Source organism: Oncorhynchus kisutch, linkage group LG15 (genome assembly GCF_002021735.2).
Source record: "Oncorhynchus kisutch isolate 150728-3 linkage group LG15, Okis_V2, whole genome shotgun sequence".
Lineage (NCBI taxonomy): Eukaryota > Metazoa > Chordata > Actinopteri > Salmoniformes > Salmonidae > Oncorhynchus > Oncorhynchus kisutch.
In genome coordinates, this window is record NC_034188.2 from 30,911,086 (window position 1) to 30,932,612 (window position 21,527).

The 21,527-nt window shown below is 41.3% G+C and overlaps 2 protein-coding genes across 13 annotated transcripts in view; one reads left to right on the top strand and one right to left on the bottom strand.

Annotated features, from left to right (window-relative positions):
* The window catches only part of LOC109905149 (disks large homolog 3), a 131,472-nt gene extending 126,687 nt beyond the window's left edge, over positions 1-4,785 (top strand). For 6 of the 10 annotated variants that reach the window (XM_031790092.1, XM_020502368.2, XM_031790095.1 and 3 more), the window contains 3 exons: positions 5-114; positions 224-315; positions 439-4,648. In XM_031790092.1, the coding sequence (XP_031645952.1) occupies positions 5-114; positions 224-315; positions 439-545 (309 nt within the window). In that variant the 3' untranslated portion in view covers positions 546-4,648. Of the gene's footprint in view, positions 1-4; positions 115-223; positions 316-438 lie in introns of all 10 variants that reach the window. The other 4 variants (XM_031790096.1, XM_031790097.1, XM_020502369.2 and 1 more) reach the window with 1 other exon arrangement.
* Positions 4,299-12,871, bottom strand: LOC109905150 (testis-expressed protein 11-like). 3 transcript variants are annotated; one of them, XR_002257238.2, is made up of 3 exons: positions 10,638-12,853; positions 5,468-5,629; positions 4,299-5,234 (listed from the first exon to the last, which is right to left on the bottom strand). XR_002257238.2 is itself a non-coding variant. In XM_020502371.2 (3 exons), exons 1-3 carry the CDS (start codon positions 12,749-12,751, stop codon positions 5,205-5,207), a joined length of 330 nt encoding a protein of 109 aa, XP_020357960.1. In that variant the 5' UTR covers positions 12,752-12,871; the 3' UTR covers positions 4,299-5,204. The 3 variants fall into 3 exon arrangements, 1 of the variants encoding a protein (XP_020357960.1); XR_004203029.1 differs by lacking the exon at positions 10,638-12,853 and adding an exon at positions 5,870-6,543; XM_020502371.2 differs by having other exon boundaries at positions 12,614-12,871.
* Between the last annotated feature and the right edge of the window lie 8,656 nt (positions 12,872-21,527).

Genomic DNA, 21,527 nt, shown 5'->3' on the forward strand with positions numbered 1-21,527 from the left:
GCAGGGAAAACATTGTATCCTGGACGTGTCTGGGAACGCTATAAAGCGACTTCAACAAGCACAACTTTATTCGATCGCAATTTTCATCAAACCAAAATCCATTGAAGCTCTTATGTAAGTGTGTGTTCTTGGAACTAATAAACTGTTAAAAGCATTGCACTTTTACTGTTAAGTCCATACAACAATCACTTCCTGTACTGCACAATCATGTCTTGTGTTGCAGGGACATGAATAAGAGACAGACTTACGAACAAGCTAATAAAGTCTTTGATAAAGCAATTAAGCTTGAACAAGAGTTTGGAGAATTTTTCACAGGTAAGTCCACTAGTTATTACATTTTTTCACAGATGCTAAATATTTTAGATGAGCTTGTATTGTAGTGCGAGTAGGAATCTTGATGCACTCATGATATTTGTGTATGTCTCTCTCTCTCTCCAGCCATTGTACAGGGTGATTCGCTAGAGGAGATCTACAACAAAATCAAGATGATCATTGAGGAACAGTCGGGCCCCTACATCTGGATACCTTCTTCAGAGAAGCTCTGAGCTCCCCAGCTGTACCCCTCTGTCGGCGCAGAGACCCCCCCCCCCCCTCCCGACACCCCGCCCATCCCCCGAAGAGCTCCTCCCTCCCCCTTTTTTGCAGATATGTTTCATATCAAGTTTTAGTGTCATCATTATGTTAATCTCAAATGAAAACTAGTCTTATCACCATTTCTGTGACTGTGCACACCCCTGCATGAGTTTCTCAGCAAATCCATTCAAGACTGGAAATGCCATTTCAAATGAATTTGTCATTTTAAAACAAAACAAGGGAAAAGCAAAATGAATCGTTCTTTGTGAAATGGGACTGACAGTTGAAGATCAGAATGTTTTACAGACAACGCTGGAGTGAGGAGGAGTTAGGGATTCAGGAGAAGTTGCAGACCAATCATACAAGTTGGAACACTGTAAATGTTCATCAAATCACATTTTTAAAAAAGACATGCAAGATGAGAAGCAAAGACCACTTAGGTTTTTTTTCTACAAGGACTGGATAATATCAAGCCCAGCTGATGGTACTGTTGGAGTTATCGCTCTTCTTTGTAATTACTGAAGAAATTGGTGGAGAAGCCTACAGACTGGTGATCTACCAGCTTGCTGTTTGATCAGCTGCCAGTTGTTGGTGCTGCAGCTGATACAGACCTCTTGGGAGGCAGAACCAATGGAAGAAATTAGTTATGAATCTCTACATTTATATAATGAAATCACAAGGTAAATTATCAAATCCTACTGCGATTTTACTACATATTAAAAACGACACGTTTTACACTTCACTAGAATTGTCTACTTGGAGGGCTGTTAGATTATTATTTTTTTTGCTTGTGGTTTTTAGCTGCTCTGTGTAAAGGATGAGGGTAGAGAAGTGTAACGGGGCTCTCTGCAAAACACCAAACTGCCTTACATCAAATACAAATTGTTATATTACTACCTGTACTTTGAGGGAAGCTATAAATAATTGACAACGAAAAAAAGATGGAACTTTTTATTTGAAATATTCACCTTTTCTGCGTTGTCTCCTGACTTCCAGGTGGCCTAACTTGTGAGTGCAATAGACGAACGCATCGCACTTCTGTGGACTTCTATCTTCCCTTTTTATTCTTTTTGACTTTTCCTGTTGTAATTTAAGATTTGATTGGATTTCAATTTAGGCAGCCATAGCTCCCTCACCCACGTTGAGCAGCAGATCACCCTATTACACTCTCTACCTTCCAAGAGGAGAGTGTCTTCTGATTGAATGGTCACATGGTACTGTCCTGAATATGCCATCATGAAGGTGGCCTTAAAAACGGGTAGAACAAGACAATACTTGTATTGGATGTCCTAACAGAGGCAATTTAACCTGCTTTTGGATTGTCCCCTTCCCCCCCCCCACCCAAAATAACACTAAAGAGGGGTTTGATTAAAACCTACGTTGCATTCGTAAAGTATTCAGACTTCTTGACGTTTTTTCACATTAGTCTTATTTTACAATGGATTAAATACATGTTTTATCAATCAACACACAATACCCCATAATGACAAAGCAAAAACAGTTTTAGAAAGTTGTGTAAATGTATTAGAAATAAGAAACAGAAATGCCTTACTTAGCAAAGGGTCTGAATACTTATGTATGACTTGAAATTAAGCTCAGGTGAATCCTGTTTCCATTGATCATCCTTGATGTTTCTACAACTTGATTAGAGTCCCACAGTTGACAGTGCATGTCAGAGTAAAAACCAAGCCATGAGGTTGAAGGAATTGTCTGTAGAGCTCAGAGACAGGATTGTGTCGCGGCACAGATCTGGGGAAGGGTACCAAAACATTTCTGCAGCATTGAAGGTCCCCAAGAACACAGTGGCCGTAAATTGAAGAAGTTTGGAACCACCAAGACTCTTCCTAGAGCTAGCCGCCTGGCCAAACTGAGCAATCGTGGGAGAAGTGCCTTTGGTCAGGGAGGTAACCAAGGACCCAATGGTCACTCTGCCAGATGGAAGCCACTCTTCAGCAGTAGGGACTGGGAGTCTAGTCAGGATTGAGGGAAAGATGAACGGAGCAAAGTACAGAGAGATCCTTGATGAAAACCTGCTCCAGAGCACTCTGGACCTCAGACTGGGGAGAAGGTTCACCTTCCAACTGGACAACGACCCTAAGCACACAGCCAAGAAAACGCAGGAGTGGCTTCGGGACAATTCTCTGAATGGCCCGGCCAAAGCCCGGACTTGAACCCGATCGAACATCCCTGGAGAGACCTAAAAATAGCTGTGCAGTGACGCTTCCCATCCAACCTGACAAAGCTTGAGAGGATCTGCAGAGAAGAATGGGGAAAAACTCCCTAAATACAGGAGTGCCAAGCTTGTAGCGTCATACCCAAGAAGACTTGAGGCTGTAATCGCTGCCAAAGGGGCTTGAACAAAGTACTGAGTAAAGGTTCTGAATACTTATGTAAATGTGTTATCATTGTTTTTGTGTGTGTGTATATATATATGCTAACATAAAAAAACATGTTTTGCTTTGTCATGGGGTTATTGTGTGTAGATTTAAGTATTTAATCAATTTTAGAATAAGGCTGTGACTTCTTAACAAAATGTAGAAAAAGTCAAAGGGTTCTGAATACTTTCTGAATACACTGTATATGCTCTGTGTATCTAACGTTTTTAAATCATTTTTGAATGAGTTCTGGGCATGTGTTGAACCACTGTGTTATGAACCCATGGCATGTCTGGGGCGAGCAAGGTCAGCTCAGGAATCTAACACGCAGATTTAATTTCCCCTGTGACTGAAATGCCATGTTTGAAAGGAGACATGGAGTGTTCAAAACTGTTAAATGTGAATGAGAGTAATTGACTGAACGATCTGAGTGATTTTAAAGGCATTTGCATTGAACTATTTAATAAGCGAATGTAATATGTCTATCTTATGATGCGGTGAAGCTTTGTGAAGACCACTTCTGTGGTAAACCCTTGCCTGAGTTGGCTCTATGGATTCAACAGGATTGAAATGACCTGCCCCATCTCCCTTTGCGGATCTTGGCACTGTGTGTTTGTGTACATGTGAGGGGACTTGTTGAAGAATAAGGAATGCTGTGGCTCCCTACCCTGTGAATGTTTAGGTTTTCCACCTTTTTTTGGTAGAGGGGAATGGATTTTCCTCAGATACCTGAGATCTTCTATATGCCCAAAGGAAGTTGTCACCTAGCCCTCTGGGTCCCTTACTTCCCCCTAAAGCACCTGTACCTGAAGGCATTTTCTGAACAGGTGTGCCCACCTGCCAGGCACCACTGCTAAACCAGCTGTCATTACCTGTGTCAAAACCAGAGTTCAGGGAATAACCGAAGGGAACAGAGCCATTTATAAACTGCATACAGACTGTTTCAAAGGGTGTGGTAGCTGTCAAATGTAAATATGCCCCCAGCAGATCCCCCTCACCTGTGCTTCATGCATGTGTGAAACAAACTGGGGCAAAACATGTTTTCTAGATCACAAATGTCAGGTAAGTAAACTGAGCTATTCTGAGATATAATTTCCATACAAATGTGCTGTAATGTTGGTATTTCTCTATAGACAAATCTTCAGCTGCCTATTGGAAAAATGTTTGTCAGTTGGGAATGTAATTCCTTCAAGTAGGGCCTGTCTACATGTTATTTCTTGTGGAAAATGGTGTCTGGGTGTATAGAATTAAACAATTATGTAAAAAAAAAAAAATAATGAAGATGAGACACAGGCAGCAACCTACAAGGTGATATTCTAGAAACCATGAGGTGCATTGATCATTATCTCATTTAGAACTGCTCCTCAGCTGTGTTTCAACTAAACACCAGACTGTTAACGTCTGGTATTTATACCTCTCGGTCAGCCATGTCAATAAAGCCCAAAGAACTAGATTTAATTGTATTATTTCTATTGCGGTAGAACAAGATTGAACCGAAATGCCTCTTGTGTTTGTATAATTGATGAGGGTATTTTTTCCAGTGAGAGAGACATGAGCTCTGGGGGGGTGGGGTCGGTCGGGTTATGGTTTGTCCTTCTGGGTGATGAGTTGTTTGACAGCGCACCTGTGCAGTAAGTGCTTGCGAACCCTTTGATTGTACAGTACTTTCCTTCCTGTCACACTACAGGTGGTAGAGCCTATCAGGACGCTGGGCCAAAACGGTCTTCCCTGTCCTAGTCATGAGGGAACAGTCCTGCAACCTATTTTGTTTGGGGTTTTGTTTTGGACTGGACAAGAGTTTATTTGTTTGAAAATAATAAAATATGTGACTCGGTTATATGATTTTGATGTGTTTTATTTGAGTCCACTGGTATTGGCAGTTTAAGATGATTTGTTTAATTAAGATGAATGAAATTTTTACATGTAAAATTCACATGAATGTAATATATGCAAGAGGCTTAAAATAAAATCCATTCATGTGCAGATGTACCAAAACATTAACTAGAAACGGTTATCTGAACTCTCCATAGGGAAAGTGAGGGAAATATTGGGCGAGGACAGGATGTAACTGACATCCTGGAGGAGCTGACTAAACTGGAGACCAGTCATACAAGAACCAGTGAGACATCATATAGTAAACTACCATCCCAGCTACCACATGAATAATATCAGGTGCTAGACAGCAAAAGAGCTCTGCAAAGCTCTACCAGCTCAAATCACTACTCCAAGAGGAGGTTCTTCTTGGCTTTGTCCAGACTATCCAGGACCTGTGTACAGATCTGACATCTGTGGACAAACAATACTGGATATTAACAATCTAGGAAACAAATGGCTAGGTCTATATCTCTTTTCATTTACAGGTATAAAACCAAACTTTTCTTAAGACATCTTATCAGTAATAAGAACGTTCTTAACGGACTTGCCTAGTAAAATAATGATTACATTTAAAAAAATTACAATTCAATATTCCATGGGCCAAAACCTCTCATTTGACTCAGCCCTCAGTCAGTCAGTAGTACCTGTGTCTGGTAGCTCTCCTGCAGGGAGCCCAGGCAGCGGAGGAAGCTCATGCCCAGGCCACACCACCCCTCAGGGTACTCGGCCAGGCTGTAAAGCAGGATGCCTGTGTTCCAGGCGCAGGTCAGCTGCCACAAGATCTCCATCTCAGGGAAGTCCTCAGGCTGGAGAGGAGACAACAAACACATTCATGCTGCCGCAGTCCACCTGTCTAGAAGCACCTGTGATGATGGCCTCAGAGTCCAGGTATGCATATGAATGGGCTTTTAATGTCTATAGTTAGTCTGGGAATGACACGACAGCAAGTGTTAGAGTTGTTGAGGAAGACTCAAATGTGATTTTGATGTATATTGATTTAAAGGACAAGTTTTCCAAAATCCAGAAACTTCCAGGTGAATCCATACATTGAAACTAGTTCAGTGGAATTTCCCCATCTCTCCCTGTAGTGCTGTGATGTAGAGCTATGCTGGAACACCGGGGTGGCGGTCCAAACACTGAAAAGACACACCCTCGTCCCTTGCCTTATGCCCTTGGGGAAATCCCTGTCGCCATCTTGGCGGGCGGTCCAAATGATTAACCAAGCAAGGGCAGTTTGCAACGTAAGCCCCTCAGCCCTCGTTTTAGTCGGCTTTGCAGGTGTACAAGTATGTTCACTCCGGGGCCTGAAACACCCCATAATTCAATTTGCGACGATTGTACATCTGCTAAGATAAGTCCGCGAAAACTTAAAAATAACATCAATAGAGAAGTCAACATACAAGTGTAAGTAAAAACAAATGCAAATAAGTTACATTGTGCTTCTAATGCACATGACGGCACAAACACGTCTCGTAAAAAGTACATATTTTTGTTTGGTTATCTTTTGGAAATTGTAGAAATAAATAATTGTCCTTCTTCAGAAGTTCCAGCTATGCAGGCTAACGTTAGTTAGCTAACTATCATACAGTAGGCGTATATTAATAATCATATATAGACATGCACTCATAATTGACTAGCGCATATAAAGCTACCGGTGGCTAAAAACACAATCATCGCGGGATGAACGAGTGACGAATTTCCGGCCAAGGGTGGCCCATTCACAAATCATTCCTCCTTTTTGCAAGAAAATACTTGGGTCATGGAAGTAGATGGGAATTTTTCAAATATAAAGTCAGAGTGGTAGCCTTTAAACGCGCCAAAGAGCTGATGCAATTAAAGAACCTTAGAGAAAAGGAGATGATGAGCGAGCTTGACAGTTTTCTGAAGAAAGATAATTTGTCTGAAGAAGAGGAGTCTTTACAACTAGAATTAGAACAGCTTTACACGGATCTGGCAATGGGTGCCTTTGTAAGGTCAAGAGCAAAGTGGATTGAAGAGGGGGAAAGAAACACTAGTTACTTTTTATGCACTTGAAAAGAGAAACTACAAAATAAAATCTATAACTGCACTCAAAATTAATGATGTTTTATGCAAAGATCCCATTGCAATATCATCATTTGTCAATTCCTTTTATGAAAACCTTTACAGCTCTCAATTTCAGGAAGATGGTTGTGAAAGCTACATTTGCCACATTCAGAATTATGTCCCTGTAATTGAGGATGATTTCCACTCAGTTTGCGATTCAATTGAAGAAATTAGAGAGGCTCTGAATTCAATGAAAAAAGGGAAATCACCTGGCCCTGATGGCCTGTCAGTTGAATTCTATAGACAGTTTTGGGAGTTACTAGAAGACCCGATTTTCAATATGTTTCAAGATTGCATTAAAAATGGGGAAATGGTCTCCACTATGAAACATTGCCTTATTTCATTGATTCCGAAGCCCGATAAAGACCCTTCTCTCATTGACAATTGGAGACCAATTACTTTATTAAATATTGATTACAAATTGATTGCTCTGGTTTATGCCAAAAGATTAAAGAAAGGAATAGATACCATTATAAATGAGACTCAAACAAGATTTATGAAGGGACGTCACATAAGTTCTAACATTCGTTTAGACTTGGACTTTATAGATTATTCAGATGCGGTTGTCTTATTTTTGGACTTCTGTAAAGTCTTTGACACAATTAAACATGAATTTCTCTTTAGGTTCTCTTAAACTTTTTGGATTTGGTGAACATTTTATTAAAGTACTTTGCATGTTTTACAAAGATAGAAATAGTTCTGTGCTACTAAACCTTAATACTTCCAAAAGATTTAGTATCAACAGAAGTGTACGACAGGGATGCCCAATTTCACCATTTTTATTCATTTTGGTTGTGGAACTTCTATCTCTAGATATTCTGAATAATGCAAATTTGTATGGCTTAACCATTTTTAACAAAGAAATCAAAATTTCCCAACTGGCTGATGATACTACTCTTTTCTTAAGAGACAAAGACCAGGTCGCCCATGCCCTTAATGCTATAACTGCATTTTCTATTGCATCAGGATTAAAACTGAATGTTTCTAAATGTGAAATCTTATGTTTATTTGACTCTGATGATAACGAAATAAAAAAATATTCCTGTAAAGGACAGTGTTAAATATTTAGGAATACATCTGTCAAAAAAACACGTAGTCAGACAACATTTGAATTTCTCTCCTAAAATTAAGAGAACTAAAAATATATTTAATAATTGGCTACAAAGAGATCTTTCTATACTTGGGAGAGTACTTCTGTCCAAGGCAGAGGGACTGTCTCCTTTTGTGTACCCCTCATTATCGTTATGTGTAAATCAAGACCTTTCTTGACTTCATCTGGAAAAATAAGTCTCAAAAAAAAAAAAAAAGTTATTTCTAACAAAAGAGCTGAAGGTGGGCTAGAAGTATTGGATTTTGTTGACATAAATAACACTTTCAAGATAAACTGGTTGAAAAAATGTTTGATCAATACTGATTCAATATATTTAATTCCAAATAATGTGTTTAATAAATTGGGAGATCTTGTAATTAAATGTAATTATATTCCTGAAAGATGACCTGCTAAATTGGCTAGGTTTCACCAACAAGCTTTAATGGCCTGGAAAATATATTTCCTGCACAATTTTTCCCCATATAAAACTCCTTTGTGGAATAATTCAGACATAACTGTAAGGAATAAGTCATTGTTCTACCCCAGCTGGCATGAGAGGAATATTGACTTTGTTCTTGATATTTTCAACAACAAGGGTAATATTCTCACATATGAACAATTTATAACATTGAAAGAGTTTCCAATACCTTTCAGAAAATGTATTTCTGTGATTAAAGCCGTTCCCAGTGGTCTAACTACACGAATGAAAACTCATCTTAGCTTTGGTAATGATCACAAAGTTTATCCAGAACTCAGATTGGAAGGCGTGGGCTTACTTGAGAAATCTTGTTGTAATAAATATATAAGACAAATTCTTCATTCACAAAACCAACTTACACCGAGAGGAAAGTTTTTCTGGAACATGCTTATTCCTGACATTGTCTGGAAAAATGCATGGTTAAGACCTTACAAATACTGTATACCAAACAAAGTTAAGGAAGTGCACTTCAAAATTGTACATAAGATATATCCATGTAATTCTATGATATCCGAATTTGTGGCTATTGATGATATCAGCGTTTTCTGTGAAAAAGGTGAGAATCTGTCTCACTTGTTCTTTGAATGTAAATTTGTGTCAGAATTTGGGGAAAACCTTGCAAAATACTTATTTAGCATTATGAACACTGCCCATGTTTTTGACATGAAAGATATAATATGTTACTATTGCAATGATAACAAGTCCACTGAAATGATTGTACGTTTTTTTATTCTTGTTGCCAAATACTTCATACACAAACAAAAATTCCAAAATTCTCCACCAATTTTTTTTTTTTTGAATTCAAATATTTAATTTAAACATTAACTCTAGTGAACAAGAATAACATTTTCCTAAATCATTACAATAAGATTTTTTCAGAGTGATTACAATTGCATTAGAATAGTTTATTTTATTTTACTTTATTTTTAATTTTTTTCCCCCAGTATTTTCTCATTAATACCTGCATTCTGTTTTGTATGATGTAAGAATGTAAATTGTTGAACTGTATTTGAATAAAAAAATGTTTTTTCATCATTCCTTTCCCCCTTGCCCTGCAAGTGTATACTCGTCATACGTCAGAGTGTCCACTTAATTTGAGGGCTGAGGGGATAGGGTGCGTCTTTTAAGTGTTTGGACAACGAAAAAACGGGTCACGTGACTCGTTGCTCTGCTCCGTTGACAATGAATTCATTATTCTGAAATCCGCGCAGTGTGGACAAATTCGTTGTTTTATTGAAAGCATATGGCCGATTTAACTATTTTGTCAAAAGTATTACCTGATTTGAGTAATTAAATGTGTACTTAGAAACGTCACGGTATTCCCTTATATGGAGCTCGTGAGGGACGAGCTGATGCGAATGTTGATAGATTTAGGTATACCCATTGGCGATTTTAGCATGTACTTCTTGGTGGGGCGACGGGAAAAAAGTGGGATGCATGCCAGCAAAGCCACTACACAACACAACACTAAACAATACATGAATTGTACTATAACGGCGACAAACGCTGCCCACAAACTGTTAGGGCCAACATAAAGCTGTTCCAACAGCAGAGTCCCAACACCTTACCACTGCAACACCTGGCTATCAGCGGAGCCTTGTCTGGCAGCGAAACAGTTCATTCAGCCTCATTTACTGCCATTAAAAAAAACATAGCAGATATGGCTGACTTGCTTAAACAAATGTGGTTTCTACTGACAATCGAAATGTACAAACTATGACATTTGGGGACAACAAGTGGATAAGAAGCAATCCGTAATTTCGATTAAGACCTTAATGAGCGAGCTAGGACCGACGTAGTCAATATAACTATTTGTTCAGCACTTTTTAAATGTACAGCGACAGCATTCAGAACATGGGCCTTTCTGTACACCAAGTCAGAACCGTAAAATAAATAAAGAGGGCATATAAGCAGACAATGAAAGCTCTTACAATGTTCGATGATTACATTTCTCAAAAACTGGTTATAGGCTACATGTGCAACACCAAGTCAGAACAGAAGGCGAAATTAAGATGTGAAAATAAACCAAATTATTAGGGTGGGGCACATGGGCTACTAACAGCTTACTTACACAACATACACTCAGTATTACTTTCTTAGCTACCGTGGCTGGCATATTACACAATTTATGCAGCAGCATACAATACATTTTTGGACTCACCTTGTTGTGATGTGCTCACTTGAACAGGAAGGTCCTTTGTGGGCAAATTTTGTCATCAAACTTTCATCAAAGTCTGGCATTCTCTGTATTTATGGTGCTTTCAAGACATCTGGGAACTCAGAGAAAAAAAAGGTAAAATCATGATGACGTCAGTGATATTTAGGTCGTAGCTCTAGAAAGTGGCCAGAGTTCCCGATTTACAATTCAGAGTTGGATGAAAGTTCAAAACGTATTTTCCCAGTCGTAGCTCATTTTTCCCGAGTTCTCAGTTGTCTTGAACTCACTAAAGTCAGATTTTGCAGTTCCGAGTTAACTGTTGTTTTGAACGCGGCACAAATCATGCTTCATTGACAGCATGGCCAATGTTGAATGTTTATAATTTTAAACTAGGAAAATAAACCTTTAATCTTAGACTTGGGACCACACAGCCACTCTGCTGAATAGCAGGCTAATGATTGCTTTGCAATGCTTGCAGTTGGCCACTGATTCCTTCCAAACCACTCATTGTTTGAATTTACGATTTCCAACTTGTTGTGTAATGTTAATGGCCGATGAGCACCGATACGTTTTATCTATAATTTCTCTTCATTATTTCTCTTTATATGACAAGGATTAAAAAGGATTTGCCAGTAGATTTGTCGACATGATTCATGATGATGACTGCTAGCTAAGTATGATATTGACCTCAGTCTAATCAAAGCTACTCTAGATATAACGTGATTTGACGTAATTTTATCTGTGACCAATGACCTTGAGCCTTCTTGGATGGCTACTTCTAATATAACTATATGGCAGCACCCAAAGGGCTAGAATTTTCAAGCTCGACCCTTAGAATTGGCGGTGACGTAGTGTCCCCATGAGTGACAGAACACTGAGCCAATCACGACGCAGCGCTCTGTATTTTCTGCTGGCTTGCCCCACCACCACAGAAAGCACTGAGCTAGGCTAAAACACCTTAATTTTGGAGCTCCCTTACTCAAGAAAGCAAAAAAGAGTCCATGTTTGTATTTGGCTTTATTATCTCTATTGTATATATTTTTTTACATTGTTTGCAAACTGGTATGTGACACGTATTAATGTCAATATAACATGCAAAACAGACGGCACCCCCAAAATAAATATATATATATTTTTGTTGTTGCTAAAAATGTGGCGCTCAAAACAGCCCCACCTGCCCTGAATGACGGGTCACCACTGGTATATCGCTGGTAAAGTTAGTTACGCAAAGTAAAGAGATGGCAGCAAGAGTAAGCTGGGTATTTGGTCCGGGGCTGCACTTGATACTGGAAATCAAGGAACCACATACCGGAAAGGCTGGAAAATGCACCACATTTCAGTGTTTTCCGATAAAAGATATGAAGAGATGCAGCCATTCGAAATGGTAAATACGATGTAAATACTCCTGCAGCCAACATTGCATCACTGCGTGTGTAGCAAGCACTACAGAGACGATGCATATGAACGAGATACGGTGTCTGAAATGATGGGGACAGAAAACCGAAGGATACAAAAAAAATACAGATGTTGTTACTGGATCCATGGACTGGTTCTGACGCAGTGCCAAAATACAAATAGTCGTTTGAGAAGAGAAAGCGACAAAGCAAGCATGCGGAGGTATGTAGCCTAGCCTGATTCTTGAAGTTCGAGGTGTCCTTATTGTGTTATTACCATTGCACCATATCGCTTAGACATCGGCCTGGGTGCTCTATAGGTTAGCGTATGTACCCTATGTATTTATGACGAGGGGAGAAACATTGCGATAAATTAACATAGGCTACCAAACATTCCTAATGTTGAGTTGCAACAACCCCCTCCCCCTGTTTGTCTGTCTGTGTCTGTCAAGAAAGAGCAGAAGTTCTTCTTGTTTTGAACACTCAGTGTTTTGGGCTAATATGAAAACATAAAATCCACTAACGACCCATTCATAGAGGTTTATGATAAGCGATCATTCTATAAAGTAAAGTTTAGCTACTTACCCGGTAGAGAACTGTCCAATTGGCCCAGCTGTCTCCAACATGTAAATATGTTTTCAGGACATCAGGAGTTATGTGGGCAGCAATATCCCTGTCGTCACAAAAACAAACTAACTGCAACTCATCATCATGTTTCTCCATTTCTGTAAGAATTGTAGTCACATATTCGAATTATCTGCAGCACAAAGATTCCTCATTGGAGCTCATTGGAGCTCAATTGCCACAATTGCACCACCAGTCTGTGCCCTTACGAAAAAATATTACAGTATAACTGCAGTATGCTGCAAATACTGCGTCCAAAATAACAGTTACTTTGCAGTGTTATTTCAGCTAGAGTGCAGTATAACTGCAATTACAGCCTGCAAAATACCACAGTCAAATGCAGTTACTGCACTTTTACTGCAATGCTTTTTGTAAGGGTGGTGATCCCAGGGATGGGTTGGGGCTGTGATCTAGCTACTGCTATGGTGGCTAGATGTCTGAAGCTCAATTTGCCTCAATTCTTAATCCGAATACTCAGGCTCAAATAATGATGGTCAAATAACACCTGGGCGCCCCTCCAGTAGTTTTCTTCATCACTCGCAAGTTTCCGTCGTCAGACATATTTGTAGGTTGTTGTTTACTTTGTATAATGTGCAGGGGTGAAAAAAGTACCCAATTGTCATACTGGAGTAAAAGTAAAGATACCTTCATAGAAAATGACTCAAGTAAAAGTGAAAGTCACCCAGTAAAATACTACTTGAGTAAAAGTCTAAATGTATTTGGTTTTAAATATAGTTAAGTATCAAAAGTAAATGTAATTGCTAAAATGTACTTAAGTCTGATAAGTAAAAGCATAAATCATTTCAAATTCCTTATATTAAGCAAGCCAGACGGCACCATCTTCTTGTTTTTTATTTATTTACTGACTAGGGGCACTCTCCAACACTCAGACATAATTTACAAACAAAGCATTTGTGTTTAGTGAATCCGCCAGATCAGGTAGTAGGATGACCAGGGATGTTATCTTGATAAGTGTGTGAATTGGACCATTTTCCTGTCCTGCTAAGCATTCAAAATGTAACGAGTAGTGTTGGGTGTCAGGGAAAATGTATGGAGTAAAAAGTATGTTATTGTCTTTAGGAATGTAGTGAAGTAAAAGTAAAAGTTGTCAAAAATATAAACAGTAAAGTACAGCTACCAAAAAAATCTACTTAAATAGTACTTGAAAGTATTTTTACACCACTGAAAATGTGTAAAGTTGTCTTCACTTTTCTGTTGATCTGCGAATTAGGGCATTACGTGCCGTTTCTACGTAGCGTTGATTCCCCCGAGAGCGCACATGCACAGTTGTTACCCATCTCCACTGCTGTGGTGGTCGCCTACATAAAATAATGATATAAAATAATCACATGTCGTAGGTGGAAATGTACACATTTCCTGACTCAAAGCTGAAAAATGGCTAATTCAGCCATAGGCTTTATAAAAATTTGTCCAAACTTCGCAGATTTCTGAATAATGAATTGACTGGCAATGGAGCGGAGCGAGGCCTGCACCCAGCAACGTCGCGAGTCACGTGACAGCACTACAGGTAGAGGGGGGAGAGGGAAAACTCCACGAGTCACGTGACAGCACTACAGGGAGAGAGGGAAAACTCCACGAGTCACGTGACAGCACTACAGGGAGAGAGGGAAAACTCCACGAGTCACGTGACAGCACTACAGGGAGAGAGGGAAAACTCCACGAGTCACATGACAGCACTACAGGGAGAGAGGGAAAACTCCACGAGTCACGTGACAGCACTACAGGGAGAGAGGGAAAACTCCACGAGTCACGTGACAGCACTACAGGGAGAGGGGGGGGAGAGGGAAAACTCCACGAGTCACGTGACAGCACTACAGGGAGAGAGGGGGGGGGGGGGGGGGGGAGAGAGGGGAAACTCCGTGAGTCACGTGACAGCACTACAGGGAGAGAGGGGGGAGAGCGAAAACTCCACTGAACTAGTTTAAATGTATGGAATCACTTGGGAGTTTCTGGATTTTGGGTAAACTTGTCCTTTTTAGGCACTTGTCCATCCATTGTTTTAATGTATCAATTTCAAGGTGGTGGAATGGAAAATCTGCATGGCAGCGGTTCGAGTAGCAACTGCATATGAAAATGTGCCTGTGAACATAAAGCTTGGTAATGCTTCAATAACATTCAATAAAGCTCTTAGTTCAACAGCAGAGTGATGGCTTGTTCAACAGCAGAGTGATGGCTTGTACAGCACATTACCATTCAAATTGGCAGGAAGGGGATGGTGAATGGAAGCATCTGCTAATTGAAGTGGTGCTGAAAGCCCATTGATAAAAACAAACAGGAGATGCTTTCAGGGCAGCAGCAGTGGGACGGAGGGGGGCGAAGGGATGAGGGGTGGTAATGACAGTGCGGGGGTGCTGGGGGGTGCGGGGGCGTGATTGGTGCTGACTCACTGCGGCTGTGATGATGGACAGGCGATCCTCATATTAGCCCTCATATCCTCCTCCAGCACACGGGCCGCCGCCTTAGACAAACCGCTCGGCAGCAGGATCAGGCTGTACACACGCTGGCTGAGAGGGGAGAGGGGAAGAGCGAGAGAGAGAGAGGAACCTATGCACGGACACACTGGAGCTCTGTCACAGCAAACATCTGACTGGATCATAACCAGTATCTGATGGACCTGTTTAGTGGACCAATTGTATATTGTGAGGCGTTATTTATTTATTTATAGATTTTTTTTGTGATGGAATGAAAGATGAGATGGGCACACCTGCAGCGGGCCAGGTCTGCTTGTGGTCATTTCCTGTACAGAGACAGAGCAATCCTCAAGGCCTTCTTACACAGCAGAGGGAAGTGGGCAGGAGGGTCCATAACAGAAGAAACTCATCACAACAAACAACGCCTGGATGAGGAGAACAAGTCATGTAAGGAGAGGGTCAGCTACGGTGTGTCCTCTTCACCTGCCATCGTCTCCAACACCTTGGTCTCAAGGTTATCCAGCTCTAGCACTGTCTCCACCTTGGGGGGTGGTTGAGCTTGGCATGAGCCTCAAGCTCATAAAATAGCAGCAAGATATCTGTTGGGTCCTTGGACAAGTTCCCTTGGAGTGCGTGTCGGATGATGTCAGATTATTCTCCTCGCACAACATAATCCAACATCATGCCAGAACTAAGCATAGCATGGAATGGAAAGAGGAGAGATAATTAGAGGCTTTAAGAGTCTTCCGGACCTCGCAGCAGATCTTCAGGGCTTGTGTCATGAAGACACAGTGACATTGTCATTCAGTATTCATCATCGCCACATTGTGGCCGCTACCCGTAACAGCAGGATTTATAATAACCACCTACGCCAGCACTGATAACACGGTTAGTCACCTCTCCTCTTCGTTGGTCTTGGTAAATTTCCATCCATGTGGATGGAGAGGGAGCTAAATGTGGACAACAGGCAGGGAGAGATTGAGGGAGAGTGGGTGGCACCTGGTCAGAGTGTGGAGACTTCCTACAGAGCTCCAGAGGCAGCAGCAGCTATCAACAGGCACGTCGACTCAGCCCGTTCCAGAGGGCAGAACTGGGACAGCTAGGGTTACCACACACACACACAAACATACATAGAGTACCAGTCAGAAGTTTGGACACACCTACTCATTCAAGGGTTTTTCTTTATTTTTACTATTTTCTACATTGTAGAATATTAGTGAAGACATCAAAACTATGAAATAACACACATGGAAGCATGTAGTAACCATAAAAGTGTTAAACAAATTCAAATATATTTTATATTTGAGATTCTTCAAAGTAGCCACCCTTTGCCTTGATGACAGCTTTGCACACTCTTGGCATTCTCTCAACCAGCTTCCTGGAATGCATTTCAATTAACAGGTGTGCCTTGTTAAAAGTTCATTTGTGGAATTTCTTTCTTTCTTAATGTGTTTGAGCCAATCAGTTTGTGTTGTGACAAGGTAGGGGTGGTATACAGAAGATAGCCATATTTGGTAAAAGACCAAGTCCATATTATGACATTAACAGCTCAAATAAGCAAAGAGAAATTACAGTCCATCATTACTTTAAGACATAAAGGTCAGTCAATTCGGGAAAATTTCAAGAACTTTGAAAGTTTCTTCAAATGCAGTTGCAAAAACCATCAAACGCTATGATGAAACTTGCTCTCATGAGGACCACCACTGTGAAAGGAAGACCCAGCTTTACCTCTGCTGCATAGGATACGTTCATTAGAGTTAACTGCACCTCAGATTGCAGCCCAAATAAATGCTTCACAGAGTTCAAGTAACAGACACATCTCAACATCAACTGTTCAGAGGAGACTGCGTGAATCAGGCCTTCATGGTCTAATTGCTGCAAATAAACCACTACTTAAGGACACCAATAATAATAAGAGACTTGCTTGGGCCAAGAAACACAAGCAGTGGACATTAGACCGGTGCAAATCTGTCCTTTGGTCTGATGAGTCCAAATTTGAGATTTTTGGTTCCAACCTCCGTGTCTTTGTGAGACGCAGAATAGGTGAACGAATGATCTCCGCATGTGTGGTTCACATCGTGAAGCATGGAGGAGGAGGTGTGATGGTGCTTTGCTATTGACACTGTCTGTGATTTATTTAGAATTCATGGCCGTCTTAACCAGCATGGCTACCACAGCATTCTGCAGTGATACGCCATCCCATCTGGTTTGTGCTTAGTGGGATTATAATTTGTTTTTCAACAGGACAGTGACCCAAAACACACCTCCAGGCTGTGTAAGGGCTATTTGACAAAGAAGGAGAGTGATGGTGCTGCATCAGATGACCTGGCCTCCACAATCACCCGACCTCAACCCAATTGAGATGGTTTGGGATGAGTTGGACCGCAGAGTGAAGGAAAAGCAGCCAACAAGTGCTCAGCTCATTTGGAAAAGACTGTTGGAAAAGCATTCCTGATTGGCTCAAATGCATAAAGACGGAAATAAATTCCACCAATGAACTTTTAACGTGGCACACCTGCCAATTGAAACGCTTTCCAGGTGACTACCTCATGAAGCTGGTTGAGAGAATGCCAATAGTGTGCACAGCTGTCATCAAGGAAAAGGGTGGCTACTTTGAAGAATCTAAAATCTATTTTGATTTGTTTAACACTTTTTTTTGGTTACTACATGATTCCATGTGTTATTTCATAGTTTTGATGTCTTCACTATTATTCTGCAATGTAGAAAATAGTAAAATAAAGAAAAACCCTTGAATGAGTAGGTGTGTCCAAACTTTTGACTGGTACTCTATGTATATATGTATAAGAGAACCATAAAGATTAAGGACCACAGAGAGAACGCATTTAACAGAGTGTGCCTGCATGAAAGTCCATGTCTGTGTGTTTGGGGGAGTGACGATACAATGACTGACCAAGTTGTTTTGTACTGAAGCTGCAGGGCTTTATGTTTCTTTATCTTTGGCAACACTCATTCCCTGTGGGTTATATTGATCTACACCTGCACAGATACAGACCTATTCTCCCAGCGATGCTAATAAAAGGATTTGTCTGGTAACACAAAGAAATCCCTCATCCTGTCAGGGCTGTTCTCACACTGCAGCGCAGAGTTCCAAACTAAGACACACATGGGCACACACAAGCACGTGGGCGCAAACACACACACAGGAATACAATGAGACAAAATGCACAGTGCACTATGAGGCTTTCACGGTGCCACTGTAACGCGTAAAATAGCAAGATGATCCAGATAAATGTACAACATTAAGATAGATAACAGTATATCTCTAGATAATAACGTTCTGCTGCTTCACAGCCATGCTAGTGAACCTCCCTTTGTTTTCTGCTGCTCCACAGCCATGCTAGTGAACCTCCCTCTGTTTTCTGCTGCTCCACAGCCATGCTAGTGAACCTCCCTTTGTTTTCTGCTGCTCCACAGCCATGCTAGTGAACCTCCCTCTGTTTTCTGCTGCTCCACAGCCATGCTAGTGAACCAGTTGGCCTCCCTCTGTTTTCTGCTGCTCCACAGCCATGCTAGTGAACCTCCCTCTGTTTTCTGCTGCTCCACAGCCATGCTAGTGAACCTCCCTCTGTTTTCTGCTGCTCCACAGCCATGCTAGTGAACCAGTTGGCCTCCCTCTGTTTTCTGCTGCTCCACAGCCATGCTAGTGAACCTCCCTCTGTTTTCTGCTGCTCCACAGCCATGCTAGTGAACCAGTTGGCCTCCCTCTGTTTTTCTGCTGCTCAACAGCCATGCTAGTGAACCTCCCTCTGTTTTCTGCTGCTCCACAGCCATGCTAGTGAACCAGTTGGCCTCCCTCTGTTTTTCTGCTGCTCCACAGCCATGCTAGTGAACCTCCCTCTGTTTTCTGCTGCTCCACAGCCATGCTAGTGAACCAGTTGGCCTCCCTCTGTTTTTCTGCTGCTCCACAGCCATGCTAGTGAACCAGTTGGCCTCCCTCTGTTTTCTGCTGCTCCACAGCCATGCTAGTGAACCAGTTGGCCTCCCTCTGTTTTTCTGCTGCTCCACAGCCATGCTAGTGAACCAGTTGGCCTCCCTCTGTTTTTCTGCTGCTCCACAGCCATGCTAGGCCCAGGGGTGAGCTGTGATACTTTCTACATTTCTGTTCTGGTGACAACAAACACGGGTTGTGGTGAAAACCAAGCATTGCACAGCAGATAAAAATAGAATCGGTGCTAAAGCATTACCTCAGGCAACTCATATATTAAGAGAAAAATGTAGCTGTGGGGCTGTTATACATTGTACTCAACCATTTTTAGATATGACAGCAGAACATCCAGATTTGCATGTCTATATATGTAGAGGAACTGACAGCGCTACTGTTGTCCCCAACCCATTCAGCAGCGATGGTATTAATGCTGTTTTAGGTTCTCTGTTGTGTGCCTCTCCTCGACGTTCTCAGTTGTCAGTCCATGGGACTTCATGCCCCAGTTGTCATCAATGTGTTGGCTCGTTGCAGTGATAGACATCCAACAGTTTGTTGTTAACACCACTTATGGTGTATGAGAGCTTGCGCTTTGTACTTGCAGAGCAATCATTGTACCATTTCTCCACCAGGGCCTTCACGTTTTTTTCCGACATGGCCTCTTGTAGTCTGGCTCTAGATATGCCATTAGGGTATTGAAGCCGACATCCTCTACCATTGACAATGGCTGCATATCAACTGCAATCATTTTTGTAATCAGCGCTGTGATTTTCTCACTCCGTCCCTTATCGCACTGCAGCCAGCAACGGGTTGGGTCTCGCTGTGCCTCCCTTTCACGTTGGCGCCTGTACTGCCACTGTAGCTCAATCCCACCTCGCAAAGTTTGCATTTCATCATCTTCTTCTTATTTAACTTCTCTGAGTATTTCCCGACAGGACTTCGCTGCTGTCGCTGCCCTGTCTTACGCTCTGTCATTTTCCCCAACTGTTAACGAAGATGACGTGCGCAAGCGCTTTATATCTTTGGCAAATCATTTCTCCTATTTACAACATTTTAGCATTATTTGTTTAAAAAATGTTTAGCCTTTATGATGATGATCGAGACCTGTTAGTGGTAGTTAGATTTTTGGCACTGATTTTCTTTTATTTTTTAAGAAACTGAATTTGGGGTTAGGGACTTTTTCTAAACATGAACAATCCCAAATGTATTTAAATGTCATACTCCTGGTAGAAATGAAGCATTTAAACACCATTGTATAATTCATCATGTTTAATGATATCTCATCAATCTTGCTTTGTCTCCTCACTGGCTTCTTCTATTGCTGATGGCACCAGTCGAACAAAATGCCTATAAAAGACAACAATGAGGAGGACTGGGGACCTAGTTCCTTTCACCTACTAACACTGTACTGAGAGGCACATATTTCACAGGAGAAAGAGGAAGATGTAGGTCAGTGGATCTGGGAGACAGTGAAACCTCACTGAAACCTTGCACAGCACCATGTGTCATCAAATCACAGTTTATTTGTCACATGCGCATGTTTAGCGGATGTTATTGCGGGTGTAGCGAAATGCTGGCATGCTTTATAATGCATTTATGGTGGGAGACTGGTGACACAAATGGCCACAATCAACTGTCATCGTAGGTTATCTCATGTTTATGATAACGTACTGTATGTATTACGATTCACATGAAGTGTTCCGATCTTGCTGGACAAGAGTTCACTGATTTTGTGTGTTAGTAACTGTCCTGAGAGCAGTGACAACCTGAGCTTCATCTTTTGAGTTTTCACGCAAACTCTCCAGAGCCTTCGTGGCTGTGTCCTGTTGTTCATGATGATAATGGTGGGTATGTTCTCCTTCAAGAATTGTCATCATTATCATCACCATAATCACCAACATTTTCACCATACTTCACAGAGGTAGGTCAGTAATGGGGACACACCTCCAGAGCGATTTGAGCAGCCAGACTGATGGTGGTTGGAGTCAGCGTTCTTAGTCAACAGCAGTCTGTCCTCGCTAGTCACAGGACCTTGGGCCAGAGTCCCGATGGCCTTCACTGCCCCTGAAGCTGATAGAAACAGGTTTTCAGACTGAGCAGTACAGAGGGCCTGGATACATGTAGTCAATCCCAAAACTCCCAAGCTCACCACACATGTAATATGCTGTTATCTTCCTCCACATTGTTATCCAGGACAGCAATCTTGTAAACACTGAACTGAGTGAAGATGCTGTTTGGATCATGTCTCTCTGCCTCCTCTATGGCTTCTTTGGCCTGACACACACGCACACTTAGGGATGCACAAAGTACACACAGAAAGATCACTATACATTATAAACTGGGTGGTTCGAGCCTTGAATGCTGATAGGCTGAAAGCCATGGTATATCAGACCGTATACCATGGGTATGACAAAACATATATTTTTACTGCTCTAATTACGTTGGTAACACGTTTATAATAGCAATAAGGCACCTCGGGGGTTTGTGATATATGGCCAAA